Source organism: Cavia porcellus, unplaced genomic scaffold (assembly GCF_034190915.1).
Source record: "Cavia porcellus strain 051 isolate PalLab524CR breed Dunkin Hartley unplaced genomic scaffold, mCavPor4.1 scaffold_6, whole genome shotgun sequence".
Lineage (NCBI taxonomy): Eukaryota > Metazoa > Chordata > Mammalia > Rodentia > Caviidae > Cavia > Cavia porcellus.
The window spans coordinates 68225594-68247384 of NW_026947489.1; the positions used below are offsets into that span (position 1 = coordinate 68225594).

At 46.6% G+C, this 21791-nt stretch overlaps 2 protein-coding genes across 7 annotated transcripts in view; one reads left to right on the forward strand and one right to left on the reverse strand.

Annotated features, from left to right (window-relative positions):
- Positions 1-1110: 1110 nt before the first annotated feature.
- On the reverse strand, positions 1111-21707 carry Lig3 (DNA ligase 3). Of its 5 annotated transcripts, XM_005003523.4 has the most exons (21): positions 21612-21707; positions 20867-20935; positions 19249-19796; positions 16682-16825; positions 14102-14299; positions 13328-13479; positions 12416-12582; positions 12212-12289; positions 11432-11600; positions 9777-9932; positions 8752-8883; positions 7990-8069; positions 6748-6835; positions 6353-6430; positions 5915-6038; positions 5005-5147; positions 4561-4635; positions 3995-4141; positions 3369-3573; positions 2921-3045; positions 1111-1713 (listed from the first exon to the last, which is right to left on the reverse strand). In XM_005003523.4, the coding sequence occupies exons 3-21, from the start codon at positions 19790-19792 to the stop codon at positions 1480-1482; spliced, it is 3039 nt and encodes a 1012-aa protein (XP_005003580.1). In that variant the 5' UTR covers positions 19793-19796; positions 20867-20935; positions 21612-21707; the 3' UTR covers positions 1111-1479. The 5 variants fall into 5 exon arrangements, 3 of the variants coding, with proteins under 3 accessions (XP_005003580.1, XP_005003579.1, XP_003469658.2); XM_005003522.4 differs by lacking the exon at positions 21612-21707 and having other exon boundaries at positions 20867-21043; XM_003469610.5 differs by lacking the exons at positions 1111-1713; positions 21612-21707 and adding an exon at positions 2640-2775 and having other exon boundaries at positions 20867-21043.
- The window catches only part of Cct6b (chaperonin containing TCP1 subunit 6B), a 64078-nt gene continuing 63281 nt past the window's right edge, over positions 20995-21791 (forward strand). Inside the window, exon 1 of one of the 2 annotated variants that reach the window (XM_063250951.1) lies at positions 20995-21157. In XM_063250951.1, coding sequence (XP_063107021.1) covers positions 21156-21157 — 2 coding nt within the window. In that variant the 5' untranslated portion in view covers positions 20995-21155. Of the gene's footprint in view, positions 21158-21610; positions 21788-21791 lie in introns of those variants that run through there. The other variant, XM_063250953.1, reaches the window with a different exon arrangement.

The following is a 21791-nucleotide window of genomic DNA, read 5'->3' on the forward strand; positions in this document are numbered from 1 at the left end:
AGTCTTACCTGTGCCCAGCTGCTTGCCTGATGAGGGATGAAAGGCTATATAAGCCAGTGCTCAAATGAAGCACAGCTTTTATGTTCACAAAGGCCGGATTAACAAATCTTAGTGCCAGTACTCCACCCAGACTGAATGCTACATAATCAGAAACACCAAATGTCTAATACTGAAGACAGCACCTTCAAACCTCCCACCCCACACTGTACCCAGTAGGTGGGAGCTAAGGGCATTCTATTTCAAGTTGGCCTCCAAACTGGCAGGTAGCCGCCTGGCAGAATGTTGTGTCAGTCCAATGCCAGGGGCAGGGAATATGGTCCGCTATCCTGTAGGCTCAGTGATTTAGAGGTTGTCATATTATTCTTTAACAGGACATAGGCCAACAAGCCTTCAAACTTGTTGATATAGGGAAGACAGAATTGACCCTGAAGAATCACACAGAAAGCAACCACATCACACTCTAATGAATCTGCATGCAGCACGGTGTAAGCTGTGACATTTGGACATGGAGTTGTAGGTTTTTAAGTTAGAGACCAGAGCCTCTTATCTAGGCAGGGTCTGGGTATGCACAACAAAGGTGTTGCTCTGACTTGTGACCATTTGGAACTGGATTAAAAAGAAAACTTCAGTTCTTCTTCACTTGGGCTAGCTACATTTCAAGCGCTTAACAGCCATCTGTGACTTTTCTTCAGCTAAAGAGTACAGATTTCCACTGCCATAAAACAGCCACGAAAGCACTTGTCTATATTCTTCAAATAAATCAGCCACAGAGCCGGTTTTTGTGTGTACACTTGTCTTCAGGTGTGGATTTGTATTTAAAGAGCAGTCTAGTTTCGAGGCCTCAAGGAGGCAGCCTGATGATCTTGGAGCTGCTAAATCACCCGCCTGCATCCCCAGCAGCCTGAGTAAGCACCTTCCTCCACACAAAGGCCTCCCTCACTTCCTACCTGATCCTACCCCTCCTCCTGAGCTAGGACCTCCCCCAGAACACAAACCATAGAGAGGGAAGTCACCAAAGTTCATTTTGTTCTCTTTGAATACTGATTTGGCCAATTTGGAGAGCAGTCTTCAGAAATACAGCTATAAAAAGGGACAGGCAAGGAGAGAAGATGCTATCAGGACTTGCATGGCCCAGTCTTCACTCAGAAGGTGAGTGAGTGGGGGCCATATTACTGCAAGATACTTTATTTATATAAAAAAATAACTAAGGTTTTTAAAGAAAACAATAAGGATGACAAAGCCTGCACCCAGATTTGAAAGATCTATTTAAACCAGGAAGAGAAACTGACTTCACTTGTGGTGCCCACAGCAGCCACTCCTAGTCCAGGAGATACCATGAAGAGTTGGTGGGCTTGGAGGATCCAATGCTTCAGGGAAGAAGGCCCATGCCCTTCTCTGCTCTCCACCTGCCTGCCCCAGCCTGAGGCCTGTGATGGCTGGCAGGGCAGAGTACAGCTTATGGCAGAGAGGACTGCAGTCTTAGCAAGGAGCTACCAGCCTCCGTTTACGGATACAGGCCCAAATCCACTCTGGGGAGACCAGCTGGGCCTTGGGGTTCTTGTCCCTGTCACCAAGCACATGGGTGGCTGAAGCCAAGTCAAATTCCTGCACCAGGTCCCCGTCGAATGCCACAAAATAGCGTCTGAGACGGCTGAAGTCTGGTATGGAGGGCGGCAAGTAGAGCCGCACCCCAGTAAAGACGTCCAGCAGCACCTGCAAATGTAGAGGGGTCAGGATGGACTAGTCCTGCACTGGGCACAGGTAGGTCTTCACCCAGATGCATACAGGCAGCATAAGGGCAGAACAGGAGCCAGAGACGAAAGAAGCGAGCTCAGGACACAAACAGAGCAAGCTTACTAGATAAAAGGCACACCCATCAATACTGCCACACTCGTCTCTACAGACAGAACTGATACTCCTCCCATTCTGCCTGAGGGCGAGAAACAGACAAGTCGCCCAAAGTCATCCAGGGGTTCTGACTTAGTGCCCCAGCTCAGTGACAGCCCCTTGGAGATCCGACAGTTGGCTGCACAGCCAGCCTGGCTGAGGTGTCAGGAGTCTTGCTCACTGGCAGGGTAAGAGATGGGAGAGGTTGCACCAGTCTGCTGGGAACTGGGCCAGGCCCTGAGCTGTCAGATCTCTGTGCTTACTCTTGGGGCAGAAGCACAGTCCTACAGTAATCATATGTTTAATTCATCTACCCTTTGGGGCAGGGTGTGTCAGTACTAACCTAGTTCCAGGCCTCTGCAAGTGCACAATATATACTGCCAGATCAAAAGCAAGAGGACTACTAAAATGCAAAGGCTAGACTGGCATGGTGGCACATGTGTGTAATCCCAGACCCTGGTAGGCTGAGGCAGAAAGATCTCAAGTGTGAGACGTAGGGCAACTTGGGTACCAAGGGCAACTTGGTGACGTAAAAATATAAAAAGGTCTCAAAATACAAACTAAAACGGCCTGAGGTCCAGGTGCAAAGAAAAGCCTTGGGTGCAATTCTCAGTACTTCCTCACTGTGGGGGAAAAATAAGGAAAAGGGCTGTTCACCCGAAAGGAGTCACCTAGCCAGTGCTGCCTCTGCTTGCTGGCTGGCTTCCTACTGCCCTGACCACAAACTCACACTGCTGCACCCACACCCAGACTGGCTTTCTCCCCTTTAATGGAAGCGGTGACTTGGGGCGGGCCGCTGGGTGCCTGCAGCCTCTCTGGGCTGGCCTGGCTCTATCTCCTGCCTGCTGGCATGGCTCTCCTTCCTCTCTGCTGGCCGGCTGCCCGCTTCTGCAAGGCAACAAGAAGGCACAGGTGGAGCAGCACCACGAGGGGGAGCTTTTAGCTGGTGTCCCTCCAGCCCTTCTGCTTGTCTTCCAAGGTTCTTGGGCAGAGGGCTGGGGACCCTGACCCCCAAGAGTGCTGCCATTCTTACCTTCACCTTGGCTGGGCATGGGCTGTTGTCAGCAGCTTTCCTCTTCTCCCCTACTTTCACTGGGGAAGACTTCATGCCTAGCTTCTCTCCCGGTTTCACAGGTGGCTTTGCACTCAGCTTGCTGCCTGCGGGACAGAAATGAGGGTAATGATGATAATGGTTCCTGAGGTCAGGTGGGAGAGAGGGGCAAGAAGTTATCAGCTAAGTCCTTTAGCTCCCCAGTCAGAGCGGTGCTCCCAGGGTACTATCATTCAGGTTTGCTACAAACATCCCAGATGCCCAGCAGAAGAGCTTCTAGCCCATGGCTGCACACACAGCAGGAATACAGTCAGTGCACTGTAGTACACACATCAGCACATGAGCTCAGAGCTGGAACATGAGGTGCTGCCTGGCCTCTAGGATCTGCTCACACCACCCTCTCCCCCTCTGTCCTGCCCTTTATCCTTACTGCCTTTGCTGCTGGGGTCACTCGGCTTCCTTTCAGCCTTTTTGGCACTGGCAGAAGGTTTGGGGGAGGTTTTGGGTGCCTTGTGGGAAACAGCAGACCCCGAGGTGCCCTCGTTCTCGCCACTGCTGCCTCCTGTAGTGGAGCTCCCCTCATCTCCAGCCACTACGGTGAAGTCTGCCTTCTCTTTAGACAGCTGGTACAGTTCCTGAGGAGAGGGAGCAGGTCACACACCATCATTCCCTTCCCCAGACACAGCGGTCTGTTTTAGGCACATTTGGCCAGCAAACAAATAGAGGAAAAAAGGAACTAACTTCCACAATGCTTTCCTAAAAGCACATCCCTGTAACCTGAGTACTCAGAGTGCAAATCACCATTCTTTGGGCCACTTTCTTAACATAAAAACTGCCATGCAGGGCAAGCCCTTATGAGGCTGAGGCCGCACTGAGGGACGCTCGCTCCTGCTGAAGTGAGGTTGTCTCCTTAGGGCTGGAGGCAGGCAGTCTCAGCTGCTGCTCCTGGCAGGAGCTGACGTGGTCTCCCTAACTGCCCTCTTGATGTATCTCACTGGAGTGGGGGAAAGGCAGGGTAGGTGGGAGAAGATACACATGCAGTCTAAGAGCTGGCACCTTGAGTTGGGGGAGATTGGTGGCAGATTTCCAGTCCTTGTCATCCCGGATTCGGGTGCAGCGAGGAAATCGGATGGAGATCCCATCAGCTGTGTGCGCCTCAGATTTGGAGAATTCTGCTCCTGTAATCTCCCACACGGCAGCTTTCTGTTAGGAATGAGGTAAATGCGTCTATCTCTGGTGAAGGAGGAAAGCTCTCCCACCAACCAGAAGCAAAACAAACTAGGTCAAACCACAGCAGCTCTGGTTCCCACTGGGAGACTCTGTTACTAGTCCTGCTGCTACTCAGTAACCTTAAGACAGTCTTGTCTCTCTTAAGTTCCAGAAGAGACTGATCCAGGTTCCTTCCAGAACAGACTCCTCTCTGATGAGGGAATGAATACTCCACTTCCTCTCTACTGATGACAATTTCTCAGTGTTGGCTGATCACTGTGCCTGTCACTTGACAGAATAATCCAGATCCCCATCCCTGGATGTACTTTCAGTGAGGTTAGGGTAACTTTGTGTGGCACTAGAGAAGTTACAATGTAATTGGGGTTGGAGCACCCCAACCAGTGGGCTGATACCTTTGGGTCTGGGACAATAAAGTCAGGATAGTATATCTTGTTGATCTTCAGCCAGCTGGGTATTTTGCTTGGGTCCTGCAAGAGAAATGATGCTATTGTGGGCTCTGTTCCTAAAGTGGAACAAATCTTAAGCCCCCAGCTTAGTATTTAAATTGTAAGATAAGTTGTCCAAGGACAACCCCTGCAGCCTCCGTAAGGTTCCTGCACAGAGGGGATATGACCCACAGGGAATGCAGTCACTGTCCACAAGGTAGGCACTCAAGAGACATTAAGGCTTAGTGCTGCTCCCATGGCCAACAGTTACTTTGTTCTGGGTAGAGAGATACATGGTATATGCAGTACCAGTAGTACAACCTCCCTTGGTAATGGTGGCTTGGCCCAGACTACATAGACTCAAAAAAGAAAAGAAAAGTAATGCTGGCGTGTCCACCAGCCCTTCCTCACCTTGCTGATTTTCACCATGTCCAGTTCCTTCTGCAGGCGGGCGAGTGTCGCATCATCATGGCCTCCTGCACACTTGGTGACTGTGCACCACTTCTGGCTGCTGGGGTCATAGCAGCCCATGAGGAAGATTGACATCATGCCACCTGGGAAGGGAGTAGGGGTTGAGTGTGAGTGGTAGGGAGCCAGCTCCGCCAGCCCCACGTGCCCAGCTGAGAGGCAGCCTGTGGACAAGAAAGGGCTTGGGCCGTGGGAATGTTTACCTCTCAGATCTGCTTCTTACTAGTGCTAGAGACTGAACCTAGGGCCTTGTACAACTGGGTGGGCACTCTGCTGCTGAGCTGCATATGCCCAACCTGTGTACTATTTATTTATTTACCGAGGCAGGGTCTTGCTATGTACCAGGCTGGCCTCAAGCTCATGGTGACTCTCTTGCCTCAGCTTCCTGTGTGCTGGAATAACATGTACACCACCAAGCCCAGCATCCTGTGTGACTTTTAACCTTTATGAACCCAAGTTTCCACTCCAGTAAATTAGGGGTAATCTGACCCAACCTGCTGGCCTGTGGATGACTGAGCAGTGCTTGTCATACTGTAGGTCACCTATTTCTTTCAGACTTCAGGCGGAGATTTTCCTTGAAGAGGAAATATTTCCAGGCCCCAAATAAATGGTTGATGAGCACCTTCCTTGTACCAGGACAGCACAGGATATTCCTGCTGGCTTCTCTGTGCTCAGTTCCATAGCTCCTAGGTCCCCAGCCTGATGTGGTTCAGGCCAGGCTGGGACCCTCAATCTGAGGACCCAGGAAGTCCTAAGTGGCTGTGTTGACAGATGAGGCCAGTAAGAAGGCCGGCCTCTACCTCAAAGGGTGCCTTCCAAGAGCACCATGTCTGGAGCCAGGTGCTACTCTGACCTTTGCTGCCTTGCCCATAGAAGGCCCCAAGAACCACCAGGTCAGCTGTGTCTGCCATGGCCCCTTCATTCAAATAGTCTTTCTTCACTTTCAGCCAGTGCCGCTTCCCAGGCTCATATGTACCCTAAGGGGACACAAGAGAGAGAGCACATGCTAGAATGGAAACTGTATGAGAGAGGGATTCACCACTTCAGTGCTGTGTACCAGGGCCAGCACGCAGCATTCCAGTGTCATGGAGTCCAGCCCAAATAGGAAGAGCCTTGAGGCTCTAGCTACAACAGAAGACATACAACCCCCCCTCCCCATATCCACAACACAGTGCCAAACCCTGGGAAGGTTCCCCTCAGCCTTCCCAGGCCCCAATCACCTCACATCCCACTACTGTCTACCAGGACAGGGAGACCCGGGGGAGAAAGCAAGAGGATGTGACCGCCTCACCTTTACGTCCTTCAGCACCAGCCCTTCCAACCCCTCCCGGATCACTCTGTTTATCATGTCGGCCAAGTCCGAAGCTTTCTGAGGGACAACAGAAGACAAAATTGAGGACAGCTGAAGACAGGAAGGGAGTGGAGCAGCAGTTGTCCATTTGTCTACACTGGTTAAATGCCCACTTCATGTAAGGAACAAAGGGTTTGTAAACCAAGGAGGTTTCCAATCAGACAAGAGACACAGGTAGGGCTTTCACGCCCTGTCCTTCTGGGTGGGACTGACAAGACAACATACACAAAAGTCCACAGTGAACATTTAAGCAGACTCTTATACTTGACCCGAGGGGTTTCCCCGCCCCGCTTTCAAACCACCAGCACTCTGCTTAGCGCAGGGTCCTCACTTACTGTAACTTGCTTCATTTCAGAGAACATGATCCGGTTGGGAATTTCAACCATGTTGTCATGAAGGAACTTCCGCCGCTCACACAGGGGCCTGAGGGGGGGACAGGAGAGCTGAGGGAAGGACCCTCCCGACCCATGAAGAATCGTGAGGAGGAAAGGAGCACAGTGATAGAGCTGCTGCTTCACGAGCAGTTCTGTCTTGCACTCAAGTTCTCCTGTGCAACAGTCCTGCTGTCAAGGGCTCCGAGGACTTTATCATGACCCAAGACGGACAACTGTGAGCTGGGGCAAAGAGCCAGTTCATAATTGTCATTCCTATTTCTACTTTATTGAGCCAAGGGAGAACTGGCCTCTAGCCCAGATTGTATAAATTCTGGTCTCACTTGAAAAACAAGTCTAACTTGGTTTTTCATGCCCTATACCTTGCTTCGCCTCAACCCCATGGCTGGCTGGTCTTTGGGTTAGCAGGCTGAGCCTGGCCAAGGGACCTAAATCCCAACTCCCACCACACTGATTCTTTGTTCTGCTTCCTTCCACAATAAAGGATGTGTGCAGCACTGCTGGGCGGGGAGGAGCAATGCATTTCTAAGTGTGGAAAGAGTGAATATTGGTCTTTTGGGCCCAAGCCTTTGGGTGCAGTTAAGTCAAGACTGCTGGTTCATCACAAAATGGGATGCCTCGGGGCTGGGGATTTAGCTCAGCGGCATAAGTGCCTGCCTTGCAAGCAGGCAGTTTTGAGTTCGATCCCTGGTACCGATAAAAAGGAAAAAGACAAAAAAAAAAAAAAAAAAAAAAAAAAAGGAATGCCTCCCCTACAATCAGGAGCTTCTTGTTGTCAATTTCTGAAATCAAAACCTCTGAGCTTAAAAGCATATGCCTTATGCCTTTGTAAGTGCTACTAAAGAAATAAACTGAACAGCCACCATGCTCACCACCTGTCCATCCTTTTAGTAGAGACACTTCTTTGAAATCTAGGTTTCCTTTGAGACTTAAGCTTTTAGCAATAAGGTGGCATCTTCCTCACTGAATACAGGTTGGATGTACACCAGTCCCTTTCCCTCTCCTTTCCATCTGAATCCCTTACATCTCTAATCAGGAAATTAATATAGGTTTCTGGGTTTAAAAATGATAGCCAGGGCTGGAGTATAGATAGCTCTGTGGTGCGGCATGTCTGGCAGGCAAAAGGTCTTCAGCTCATCTCACAGCACCAAAATGAACCGAATGAAAAGATGCTGACCAACTCACCTATCCATCAAGCTGACATCATTGAAGTAGATACAATCAAAAACAAATAGGCAGACATTAGCATCCTGGAAGGCAGCTTTCTACAAGAGAAAAGACACACACACAGAAAGTCAGAAGCCATGACCAGTTCTGGAGGCTCTCTACGTGATGCCAAGTCCTATTTTGTGCTCTGATGCACGCTGGCCAGAAAGACACTCAACAGATGGTGCTTACTATAGTGTAGATCTTGAATGTCTCCAAAGGCCCATGTGTTAAGGCTTGGCACCCAGGGTGGTGCTACTGGGAGGTGGTGAAACCTCTGAGGTTGGCCTTTGTGCAGGTCCTTAGGCGATTACAGGTATAGCTTTAAAGAGGTCTGTGAGATTCTGGCCCCTTCCTCTCTGCTTCCTTACTCATAACAGGTGGTTTTACTCTGCCACGTGCTTCTGCTATGATGTACTACCAAAGTCCAGAGCAACTGATCTTTCTAATCTTGTACTGGAACCTCTAGAATTATGAACCAAATTAAACTTTTCCTCTTAATAAATTAACTACCTAAGGCATATTGTTATAACAACGAAGTTGACTAACAGTAAAACAGAAACCAGCTCAATTTTAAGCTGATTCTTATTAGCAGCTCCTTAAGATATTAAATTTGACTAAATTCAGAAACAGTTCAAAGAATAAGATGTACCATAAGTGCTATATTCCTCCCCTTCTCAACTGATAGTATGTATGAGCACACATACATTTATTTTTGCACATATGGTCCTAAGCCAGTACCTTGTGCACGCCCAGAGTCCCAAAGGGCAGTGGTTTGCCTGTTTTGTTGTCAATCAGGAGTACCTCAGAATCCAAGATCATGCTGTGGCCCCCAGGAAAAGCCTGAGGGATGTAGTCCTTAAAGTGGGCCACCTATAAGTAAAGAGGTAGCTCTGGTGAGGGATCCAAAGCCAAGCCCCAGAGATCAAAGGCCAGACTCCAGACAGAATACAGAGCAACACCCAGAGGCCCAGCTAAACGGTAAAGGCTAGGCTTTGTCAGCCACCTAGGAAAGTACAGCAGGTGGCGCGACCTTCATAGAAGGAGAAAGCAAGAGGGAAGAGGACCCACAGCCCCACAGTCCCACAGCCCCTCCCATGTCTTCTAGGACTCATAAAATTGAGCTGGAGCATAGAAAGACAAGGTCAAGAATTCCATCTACTCACAACCTATTAGAGTTAGATATTCCAGGCAGCATTTTCTTGAAGATACCCCCAAAGGGTTGGCACAGGGAGCTGAGAGGGGCTGAAGAAGAAGGTCTCACCCCCAACATTAGGGCAGGAATCTGGGCTCCCAAATGTCCCTTTGGAATTGTGTTTATATCAGAATGTAAGCTTTTTAAAGGTAAGAACTTTTGTTCATTCTCTCCCACCACTATATGCCCATTAACTGGAACAGTGCATAGAGTAAGTACTGTGGAACTGATGAATGACAGCACCTTGTACATGAACTGTAGTCTGGCTTTGAGCACAAGGAACATGGAAATGCAAAGACTTTGGATAGCATTCATCAAATGAGCTTACTTCCCAACAGCACTGTGAGTGAGAGAATCATCACTGCCCCAGGGAGTGTTGTTCACACTAACCCAAGACTGGACACTGTGGTCATTACTGGAATACTCTAAAACTAAATTCACCCATTCATGTAACAAATGAAAACTCAGGTTTCCTATTGTGAACTGGAAGGGCTGTAGAAGCACTCAGGCCTGGAGACTCTGAAGTGGTAGGGAGGGAGGAGAAAGACAGCCCTGTGGAAAGGACTAACACCTTGTGAGGTAGGACGGGCTTGAGGCTGCGGCTGAAGTAGCTGAAGTGGTCACCATTCTTGTGCACCTGGACTCGCTCGCCGTCGTACTTGATCTCAGAGAACATGCCATTCGGACACTTCTTCATTGCGTACTCGATGGACTTGCAGGCCTCTGCCTAGCAGCAGAGAAAGCAAAACTTGGAGATGTTCAGCGAGGGGCTGCTTGACAGAGAGACAAACAGCCCCCAGCTGGATTCGTCAGGACAGGACCTGGTTCCAGGAACCGACTGCCCCTACTGCATGCTCAGGGCAGGCTGTGCAAAGGGAAAGGGCTAGGCAGCATTACACCCTGACTATAAAATCGCTGCCAGAGTTGACACAGAGTTGACTTTGGGGAAAATGAATGTTACTTACTGGAGAACAAGTAAAACTGTTGTGCAACTGGATTTTTTTTCTCTATATATAGTGGGGTTTTTAAAAAATTTTTTTTAATTTTCTTAAAATTTTTTGGTACCACGGATTAAACTCATGATTGCACGCTTGCAAGGCAGGTGCTTATGCCACTGAGCTAAATCCTCGGCCCTATAAGCTGAGGTTTTGCCTGGCAGGGTGGCACATGCCTATAATCCTAGCACTCAGGAGGCTGAGGCAGGAGGATCACTGTGAGTTCAAGGCTAGTCTAGGATATATATAGTAAGTTTAAGACCAGCCTAAGTTAGAGTGAGAGCCTGTCACAAAAAGCCAACAAACAAAACAGGTTTTACAGGGCCTCTGGCTTATCAAATACACTTATCTCAGCACAAGCAGTACATAGGAGTTGGAGTGCAGTGACACTAACGCTGGCAGGATAACAGGACCAGGATATTCCCACATGGAAGTGGTTATTAACATACCTGTGCTACCGTGACATGACCAACATTTTTATGTTCTTGTCAGGTCACATATATAACCTCACTTCATCTTTGATGGTATCTTCCTGACAAATATTGTTCACATTTTATGGATGATAAAACTTAAGGTCAGAGTGGCTAACCTCAGTGCTGAAGGATATATAGCTAATAAATAACAAGAGTAAGACATCATGTAGGCCTATGGCACACATGCCACAGCTGGCTATTGGTTATCATTGAAAGCTCTGAAAGGTTTAAAAGCACTGTACACCACTAGTGAGAGTCAAAGGATCTCACAGTAGGCATGCTAGCAGATGCAGTGGATCCTGCTGCACAGAAAAACCAATGCCAAAAAGGAAACCTCCTTTCTCATGAAATGAGCAGGAACACAGCTCTCTGTTGGAGTTAGTCTTCACTCTGTAAGCTTCCACTCCTTCCCGAGTCACCTGTCACAGAAGCCTAAGTGGACAAGACTCAGATCTACCCTGCAGCAGGTGACAGGGCTCAGGGGTTCCTGAACACATAGGTGCTTTGCAAAGTCTCACCAGTCATTCCCACAAGGAGACTAAAGGCCAGGAGAGGCTTGGGACAGATGCGAGACTATAGCCGCTGCAGGGTGGGGCACGTGGCTCAGTTCATGCCATTGGCCCACAGCTCTTGTGTCTCTGCTTCTCCTGCCTCATCTCTACTCTTCCTTCCCCAATCCATTCTCAAACTCTACCCCACCCCACTAGACACACACCCAGGACAGGGATGGGCCACAGGGGAAAGGCAGGGCTCCTTACCAGCATGGGCTGCACGGGGGTCATCAGTGAGGCCTGGACACTCAGAGCCCGTCTCTGGCCTGGCCCCTTCTCTACCTCCTGCTCATTCTGAAGGACCCGCTCCACTACATCCTGCAGATTACGTGAGGCTTTGAAAGCTTCATAGGCGTTGGGGTCAAGGGCATCTAAACTGCCAAGGGCGACAAAAAGAAAACAAAAGCTTAGGTACTATGGCTTTGGACACAGGTTAGTCCCTAGGAGAAATCTTTACCTGCAGAGCAGCAGTTGTGTTATAATCACTTCACAGGAAGAAAAAACCTAGTATTTAGTTTCTTGAGACCCTGTGCCTATTTGGATACAGCTTTAGCAGAGGTAGGAGTGACATGGGCAAAACTCATCTTAAACTTACTGAACGCTCTGTATTTTCAATTATAACAAGTCTTTGAGTTGTTTCTCATACAATAACCTATGAGAAAATGCATGTAGACTCACGATTAGCCCCATAAGAACCAAATTCTTAGTGGTACATGCCTTACTGGGCATAATACTCCAGGAGGCTGAGGCAAGAGGATCACAAGTTTGAGCCCAGTCCAGGCAACACAGATATTTAGCAAGACTCTATTAAAAGGGCTGGGGACATAGTTCAGTGTAAACATCCTGGGTTCATTCTCCAGTACTGCAAAAAGATAAAAGAAAAAAAAAGAGAAAAGAAGGCCAGACATCTTTACAATAGACACCTCATAACAGCTGGAAACCCAGGAAGCTTTTCGTTTAGGTTGTCAGAGGAGAGATGGTACTTACACATGTTTTGCACCTGAGTTCATCTTCAGATCATGTTTGATCAATCTGATGATACACTTAAGGTCATTGGCTGTACACCTAAGGGAATGAAACATATTTGACTTGGTCTTTGAAGAGCTCTGTACCCCTGGACACTCCTTCCCTAATGACTCCATCTCCCAAACACTTCCACACTACGTCTGGCCTCCGAGAGCAGCTGCCTACCTGGAAGCAATGTCCTGCAGAGCTTGCTGCTGCTCATCCTCCTTGGTGAGCTTGGAGAGTCGCAGAAGGAATTCATCTACTTCCTGGATGGTAAGGAGGCTCTTGGCAGCTGGGGGGAAAGACTTGCTCTGCTCAAAGAAGACTCTGATCGTCTCTGACACGTCACCCTGTCTCCAAAAACCAAAATGCCACTGCTGCAATCCTAAGTGGTCAGGCATATCCTCTAAGACTCAGAACTAAGGATGAATTGAGAAACTTCAATCATAGGCTCTGTTCCCAACTTAACATATCTACCTTCCTCCTTAAGAGATTCTACCCCATTTGCAGTTCCTACAAAGGGCAAGTCTACAGGATCCGCCACCTGTCTTAGCTGGAAGAGACAGAGCATCGGGGGCTGGGGATTTAGCTCAGTGGCATAAGCACCTGCCTTGCAAGCAGGCGGTCATGAGTTCGATCCCCAGTACTGATAAAAAGTTAAAAAAAAAAAAAAAAGAGATACAGCATTTATCCAGGGCTGAGCCAATGTGATTCATGCTCATGAATTTAAATTAAGAGACAAATATAATCATCAAATAATGGGGATGCTTGGATGGAAACTTTCCAGGGTGCCAGGGCTAGAATCACAAACCAAAGTTGAATGGTAAGCCTAACTACAGGGGTAGGAAAGGCAAGGGGGAAAAGTCCAGAATAAGAGCTCCAAGACAGGCAGAAATTCTGACTTCTGAGATAAGACCTTCCATTATTACAGTCCTTAGAAATTTAAGAACTTAACAGGTGTAGCTTTACATTCAGCTCCCTCCTGATGGAAGCTTGCTCCAATAGGTTTCAGTTTCCTAAAACGGAATGCTCCCAATCATAAAAAAAAAAAAGAGCTGCAGAGGCCTGGCTTGGCAGAACCCCTCCCCCGCTGACCTGTTCCAGGTCTCGTGCCATATCATCTGGGTTGCAGTTAAAAATTCGGCTGAAAAGCTTCACAATCTGCTTATCGTTCAAGTTGTAAACACTCTTAATGACACCCGGAAGCAGCAACTTCACTGTTAGGTACACATCGCCGTGGAAACCATCTGGAGACAGAAGAAAGTAGCCCGTGTTGAGAAACGCAGCTTAAACAAATAAATACACAAATTCAAGGAAGCAGAGACTGAATGTGATCTACATATTGCAGCCTATGTCTCACTGTACCCTGCACACAATAACACAGTGCAGGAGGCCACAGATCAGCAGCCAGTGGTTTGTGTCTGCCTCATCTTTAGCCCAGAGATGAACTCTGACTGGGCACAGGCAGACCTTTCTCTTCAGGTCTCCAGTGATAAACACATGACAGATGCTCCATGACAGTTTGAATGAGAGAAAAGTGGAAGACTTTATTCCAAACCGTGCATGTAGTTCACAAAAACCTATTCAAATATGTGTGATAGTGAATTTTCCTGTTGGGGTGGGTTCTTTTGGCCTCGTGGGAGCAGAATAAGGGCACAGGAAGCAAGATATACTAAAGCACTTGGGGCCAGAACTGGCTAATTTGTGGGGTCTGCTGACAATACAATCACAGGGTCCCTTACTCAAAACTATTAAGAATGTCAAGATAGCAATAGCAGAGTATTAAACAAGCACGAAATCCTAAGCAGCTGTATACCTCACATGCCCACGAAGCTAGCCATGTCCCATCCAGCATACTGCTGGCCTCACCTCCTGCTGAGCCCTTCCGCAAGAAGTCCTGGATGATCTGTGTCTTCGTGTTGTAGCTAGGATTATCAGCCACCATGGTACACAACTTCCGAAACTCTCGGAGCAGACAGTCCTTGTGCTTAGGGTCACATTTTCTTGAAGACAGACTTGTCTTAGGTGCAGGGCTTGAGGGGGCTTGCTCAGAGTTGTTGGGCTTGGCTATTGGAAAGACAAACAACAGAGATGTTTCATTTAGCCTTTCTGGAAGGAAGAAAAAAAGAAGCTAATAGGTATGCTCACTTCATCACCCCAAAGAGACCTTTTGGGTAGGTACTGTATTCATGTTAAGAAACAGGAGGTCAAGTAATCACCCCAAATCTCATAGCTGTTAACATAAAAGATATAGTGACCTCTACACAGCCAAACAGAAGATGTGTGTTTATACGAGCACTTCATAGAGGAACAAAGGCTGTTTTCATGCCAACAATGGTCGTAAGGATCTAAGAATTGTAACGTGTACCCTAGAAAAGCTGAGAGGAGAAAGGGAGAAGAAATCAGGTGACAGGTTACTCAGTGTGAATTTACTGTTATCACAGACTGTCAGAGCACATGACTTCCAGGATCACCCAGACCCTTGGTGGTAGAGACAGGAAAAATATATTACCAGGTCATGTCTCAACAGGCCTACCTCTTAACACTCTAACCTTTCTTACCGTCAAAGTAAAAAGGTAGTTACTGTACAGTGATTTCCTTCAGATACTAAAAATAACTAGGACTTATTGACTATCTCTCATGTCCTGTGACTATTTACAAAGCAAAAGCAGAATCAAGTTGGGCATGGTGGCACACACCTACAACCCTAGCACTTGGGAGGCTGAGACAGAAGGATTGCCACGAGTTTGAGGCCAGTCTGGACTACAGCTGAACCACATGGTTCACATGGTACCCTGTCTCAAAAAAAATTAAAAAAAAAAAAAAAAAAAAAGAACCATTAGCAAGCTGGTTGTTGTTTCATGGCTTTGTATATTATAAATCCATCATCATCTTTGACCTGGAGTCTAAATCAGATCTTAGGGGACAAAATACCTGAAATGTCAGTATTCAAATAGGCCTGAAGAATGAGAACACCCTGTTTCTCTCAACTCCTCCCAAATTCCATCCTTAAAGCCAGAGCCCTTCTAGAATTATGCTGTCCTTGTCATCACCTGAAATGTATTTTTACTTCTGACCTACTGTCAAAAGACAACCAACAAACCTCAGTTTTAACATAATAATAACACAGAAGAGTTAGGCACTATTTCTGCAGTTATTTCTTACAATTCTCAAGAGAACATTGGGATAGATAAAGCAGATGCTGCCACTCCTGATTCGCAGATGAAGCCAGAGAGGCTCAGACATGTGAAGACTTGCTTGGCTCCAAGGTGTGAATCAAGAGTGCTCAGACCAGACCCTAAGTCTTCAGTTCTAGACCTGTTTTGATCACACAGAATTTCTTTCAGTCTTCAAACAGCTTCTGCATCCAAGGGGGTCTGGCATTATTACTGTTTTCAACTTAGTCAATCACAAGAATGTCTCAAACAATAAAACAGCAACAAGATTTAAAGTACCAAGAACTTGAACTTCAGTTTTCTCATTCATAAAATGGACCCAAAAAGTACTTCCTAGGATTAACTGAAGAACAAATAAAAGCCATTAGATCAGTGATAATGAACCTTTAGAACTTTAGAACAAACAGCCCACTGTGGTGTGCCACAGGTTCACTACCACTGCCCTAGACCAACACTATCTGCTGGGTAAGGCCAACCAATAGTCCTGTTCCTCTCAACTGTCCTCCACAACTCCTGCTCTAGCAAAGTTCTCCTGCATCTCTGTTTATGAAACAGTAATTTTAACAGTAAAGTTACATAACAGAAACCACAGTATGTGCATGTGTGTAATTATAAATCTGTGTGTGAAAGAAAGCAAACTGTATGCTGTTAATCTTCTTGCCAAAGATACAAATAATAGGTAAAATCCAACCCTTTAAGAGATGGGATCTGGGTTTGATCCCCAGTAACACCACACACACACACACAAAAAAAAGGATCTGAATCCTGAGCCCAGTGATTCTGAAGTTCACACCATCACAAGGCTGCACTGCTTCCCAACAAAAGTAATGCCCTTCAGATCCCTTTCTTCTTGCTCCACACTCCACAAGCATTCTAACCACTTGGACAAACAGCTGTAAGAACTAAAAGAAATCAAAGGATGTGGCCCATATATGACATCTCCCTTCTTCCATACTTTCATCTCCGATTCAGGCAAGGTTAGGAAGACAATTCCTCAAAATCCTTTCATTACAAAATGTAAGTAAAGGGGAGGTTATAAAAAATCTGTCTAATCCAGATAATAACTACAAGTGGTACAGGTCTGGATGAAACAAACATCTTCCTGTTACATCAGAGATGAGGGGAGCACTGATAATTATCCATTACTCATTTCTGTCCAAATAAAAACAAACTGAGACTAGATGGCACAGAATTTTCACTTACTGAGAGTCCCACATAAAACACCAAATAAAAGGAGGACCATAAAAACCAAAGTAACCCCAATTTCTCTTACCTGAAAAGCCAGAGAATTTCCGGGGGTTGGTATTGGTGACAAACGAAGAGCCTTTCATTGGGGATGTCACCTGGCCAGTGGTGGTCAACTTAGCCTGGACAACAGCTTTTTTCTTTGGCGTGCCTGCTGCCTTAGAAGACAGATCTGCAGGACCCCCAGAGAAGAGAAAATATCCTTCAGTAAAGGTCTCTAAGGAAGCTTCCCAGATTCAACTTCTCTTAGAGCTTGGTAAGTCACTATCACAATGCCCCAAGGCTGGCTGGTCCTGGGCTGGACTGCGGTAGGTAACAGGGTATTGGGCAGAAGGAAGGAAAGGCTGTTATGTGGAGAAAAGACTCAGCTACCATTTACTCCTGTAACTTAAATTTTCACCATTGCTCTCCACCTCTGTCCCACATACAATAATCTCCAGAGGTGACAGAATTTGAAAGAAATCAGCAATCACATTATGATAAAATGTGGAAATAGCTCCATAAAATAATTCTAATTTTTAAATGAACTAAAAAGACACCGGTTACAGAGCATATCTGTTTGGCACAGGCAGGAAAATTCTAGCTGCTAACTTTTCTGGAGTCATGTGACAGTTTATCTGTACATATTTCTCTTCCTTTGAATAAGAGATGGGTCAAGAAGTAGAAAAGGTTGAGGTCAATGTCTAAGGCATACAGGGTGGATGGGGAACTTGAGAATGAAGCATATGGGATGTAGTTTTGTCTCCTCTCAAGGAACAAGGATAGATACTCAATTTCAGAACTACTGTTACAGCCTGAACAGCAGCATGTACTACACTTAACTGAAGGTGTATTATTTTGACTTAAGGTCAAAGAGGGCCTATAGCATTCAGATTAATCTCATTATGTAACCCAGCCTGGCTGGAACTTGTGAGCCTTGTCTCAGTCTCCCAAGTGCACGAATCACAGGTGTGTGGCATTACACATGGCTCAGATTTTTGTTTCTAATACCACATTTTTTTTTTTGGTACTGGGAATCAAACTCATGATCTTATGTGTGCTAGGCAGGCACTGTGCCACTGAGCTATATTCCTGGCCTCTAATACCATTTTTTATTAATAGGAACCTAGTTTCCTCAGAAGACTGGCCATGTCTCAGGAGCTACTGCTTTTTCCATTACTTTGCTCCAATAAATTTTCCTATTCTTAGGCCAGGCATGGTGGCTGACTCCTGTAATTCTAGCACTTGGGAGGCTGAAGCAGGAGGATCTTTGCGAGTTTGAGGCCAGCCTGGGCTACAAAGTGAGCTCAAGGCCAGCTTGAACTGCATAGAGACCCTGTCTCAAAAAAGAAGAAGAAAAAAAAAAATTCCTACTTTAAAAAAAAAAGGCTGATCCAAAGGACACATCAGGACACATACAAGCTAAGATTAAAAGTATTAGGAGTGAGGTTGGGAACACACCTATCATCCAAGCATGTGGGAGGATGAGGCAGACAGGAAGATCTTGGGGAGTTAATGCCAGCCTGGGGTACACAGTGAGTTCAAGGCTGGCATGAACTACACAGCAAGACCCTGTCTCAAAAAAGCCAAGAGAAAAACTTTTTTTATTTTTATTTTTTAAGGCAGAGTGGCACTGTGTAGTATAATCTGGCCTAGAAGTTGCTTATTTAGCTTAGACTGGCCTCCTGACTTGCAGAAATCCTCCTATCTCAGCATCTCAGAGTGCTGCAATTACAGGTGTGTCACCATGCCTGGCGAGATATCTGTATTCTCAAAATGTATTATATATTGAATGAGACATAGTAACTTGCACCTATAATCTGAGCATTCTGGGAAATGGGGGCAAATGGATTGCAATTTGGAGCTCAACCAGGCAATTTAGAGACTTAGTGAGACTCTATCTCAAAATTAAAAACAAGCCGGGTGTGGTAGCTCACACTTGTAATCCTAGCACTCGGGAGGCTGAGGCAGGAGGATCCTTGCAAGTTCCGAGACCAGCCTGGGCTACAAAGTGAGCTCAAGGCCAGCCTGAACTGCAGAGACACCCTGTCTCAAAAAGACAAAAAACAAACAAACAAACAAAAAACCCCAACAAAATTAAAAACAAAAAAACAAAGGCTTGGAGAAATAGCTCAGTGTGATGGTCCTAGGTTCCATCCTCAGTATTGCCAAAAAGTAAAAGACACTCTGAAGTATTTAAAGATAAAGGGCCAGCTCAGTGGCCTATGCACCTGCCTGGCAAGCACAAGGTTGTGACTTTGATACCAGTACTAAATAAATAAAACAATATTAAAAAAAATAAAGGTAAAGGGCCATGATATATGCAACCTACTCTTAAATGGTTCAAGGAATAAAACTAAAAGAATTCAGTATATGCGTATAAAGAGGTCATATGAACACAAATGATGAAACAAAAGTAAACATTAAAATACTAACAATATGGGTAAAGAAAATATGAATTTTCTTTACACTACTTTTAATCTTACAACTTTTGTGAATTTGAAATTATTTCCAAGGAAGAACCTTACGAAAAGAAAGAAAAAACTAGATTCCAGTCTCTACATTCCTTTTTCTATCAGCACCAGCAAAATGAGAAAGCTGTGTACTCCAACCCACCTGCAATATGTTGGGTTATCTGTTCCTTTTCGCTGTCTTCCAGTTCTTCCCAGCCTTCCAGCTCTGTAAGGTCTTCAATTTTTTTTGTGGTGGCCCGAGCTCGCTCTAGTTTCTCAAACATACATTTAATATGGTACCACTCTTTCATGTCACCCCCAGATTCTGAGAAGGGGTTGGGTACGACTTTGCCAATTCGGCATACACCCTTCACAATCTTCTCCTTGCATTTTTTGCAGCCAGCTGTACCACGCTTAGCATAGTCCACACAGAACCGTTGCTCAGCCATCTCACATGGGCCTCTGCACAGTCCCACATGCGACCCTGGCAAGAAAACGAAGCAGATGGCTTGTGGTCTTAGATGGCCTCCCTGGAATAATAGAGCAGGCTTCCTTCTCTGGAGGAGGCAGTGCCCATGAAGCAGATCTGACCAATTGCTAAACTGTCTTACGTCAGACCAATGATACTGTTCTCGAAATGGGCACAGTTCTTTTTGTCCAAGGGCTTGGAAGATTCGTGACAGGAGGTTCTTGAAAGCCAAAGTCATATAGCTGCATGAAAAGTAAGAGACAAAAAAAAAAGTGAGAGGAGAGATTCTCAAAGATCAGAATCTCATACAGTCTTATGCTGACTAATCAAATATTTCCAGATGCATTAAACATTCATTGCCTAGATTAATTTCAAAACAGAAAAGTCCAGTTTCCAAAAGGGTGTTCAATTATCTAATGTACACAAATATATCTAGTAAATTAAAATGAAGAGAATCCAAATACCATAAAAGCTTTTCAGGCCATAAACAATTCGTGAGACTCATAATGGATGACGACCTTTAAGTATTAGAAGATCTTAAAGTTTCTTTTTAATCACGAAGCAAAATTATGTTGATGAAGTTTTCATAACAACACAAATTACATATACCATCCTCAGAAAACAAGCCACAATACAGATATGTGATTTAAATGAAAGTTTTCCTTTGAGAGGCAGTTATGCAGAGCCTAGAACCAGACTGACCAGATTCAAATGCTAGCTTGGCCACTTATTAGCTGGGTGACCTCGGTAGGTAAACCTTCTTGTTCCTCAGTTTCCTGATCTGTAAAATGTAGCTAAGGATAGTATTTAACTAAGGGGCTAAGAAAGTAAAGCTCTTGAAAACAGACTTGGGAATACATACAAGGGCTCAATCAACATTAGATCTTATTATCATCAGTGAAGTAGTTAAGTTTTAAGCAGAGGCTCTTCAAGTACAATTAGCCGGTTGAATTCAGTTGGGAATGCTATGTAACTACAGTGAAAAATCAAAGGACTTGATAAATCATTTCAAATGGAATGATTATACCCACAACTTATATTCCTACTTTTAAAGTAACTTTATAGTTCGAATATTAAATATATTGGAAGTTATTTTCGGTCTGCACATTGCTGTAAAGCGAAATTGCTATTGCCACTTAATAAAAAGCGGGCTTTACTGACTGCAGTGCCATATGGTGCAGGGCAAAGCTAGACTATGCCAACAGAGATGGGAAGCCAAGCCTGACCATCTACCTTAAGGTTACCGCCTCAGAGAATCTCTCAACTTCCCCTGACACTCAGTTACTGCCGTAACACAGGAAATAAGACCTACCTTAAGGGGCGGCTGGGAAAATTACAAGGAATCCATAGTCTGGCTGGTGGAGACAGGGCTCTGAACTGCCTGTAAATGTATACAAAATATGTTCGTTTGAAAATGTACGTTTTGGGGGAAAGAAGATCTGTAACTTTCGTGAGATTCACAAAGAGCAACATAACCCAGAGTTCAAGCAGCACGCGGGTTAAGGATGGCTGCGCGCGGGACCAGCTGGGCTTTCACCGCTGTCCTTAGAAGGTTGCCTTAGAGAGCAGCTTGTCTAGAGCCCGCAGGACCCAGGAGAATAATGTAAGCAGCAGACGCGCGGAGACTCCCTGGGCGCCGGGCCACGCGGCGGCACAATGTGGCTGTGCGCGACCCATCAGTCCCCACCGCCGAGCAGACGCAGAGCAGAGCGCCGAGAAGCCTGGTCGCTTTTCCCGGGGGGCGTACAGGACCCGGACCGCGGCGGAGGGGCGTGGGCCGGAGGGGCTGCGGCGCAGGACAGGGGGCGGCGGGACTCGAGAGCTCGCCAACACCGCCAAAGTGCAGCCGCTTCCCAGCGTGATACCGGGTCGCGGGAAGCCACGGGGGTCCTCAGGAGCCGCGGGGCTCCCGTGGGACGGCCACGTCACGGAGGGTGTGCCCCCGGGCTCTGCGGGCGGGCGGGGGAGGAGCCGGGGTCTGCTCCTGGCCACACCGCGGCGTGTACCAAGCTGCTTCCCTCCGCACGCTGTGCCCCACCACGCCGGCCCGCACTTACCTCCGGGGCTCGGAGGCCTCAAGACCAGGTGCCCACAGGCCGCAGGCAGCCCACAGCGGTTGGAGCGCCTGTCTCTTTAAATACGGGTCCTTGAACTGGCGGCAGTGCGCAGGCGCAACAGCAGAGGGCAGGGCGGTACGACACGCCCCCCCTCCTCACCGGCAGTTTGGGACCAGGTCT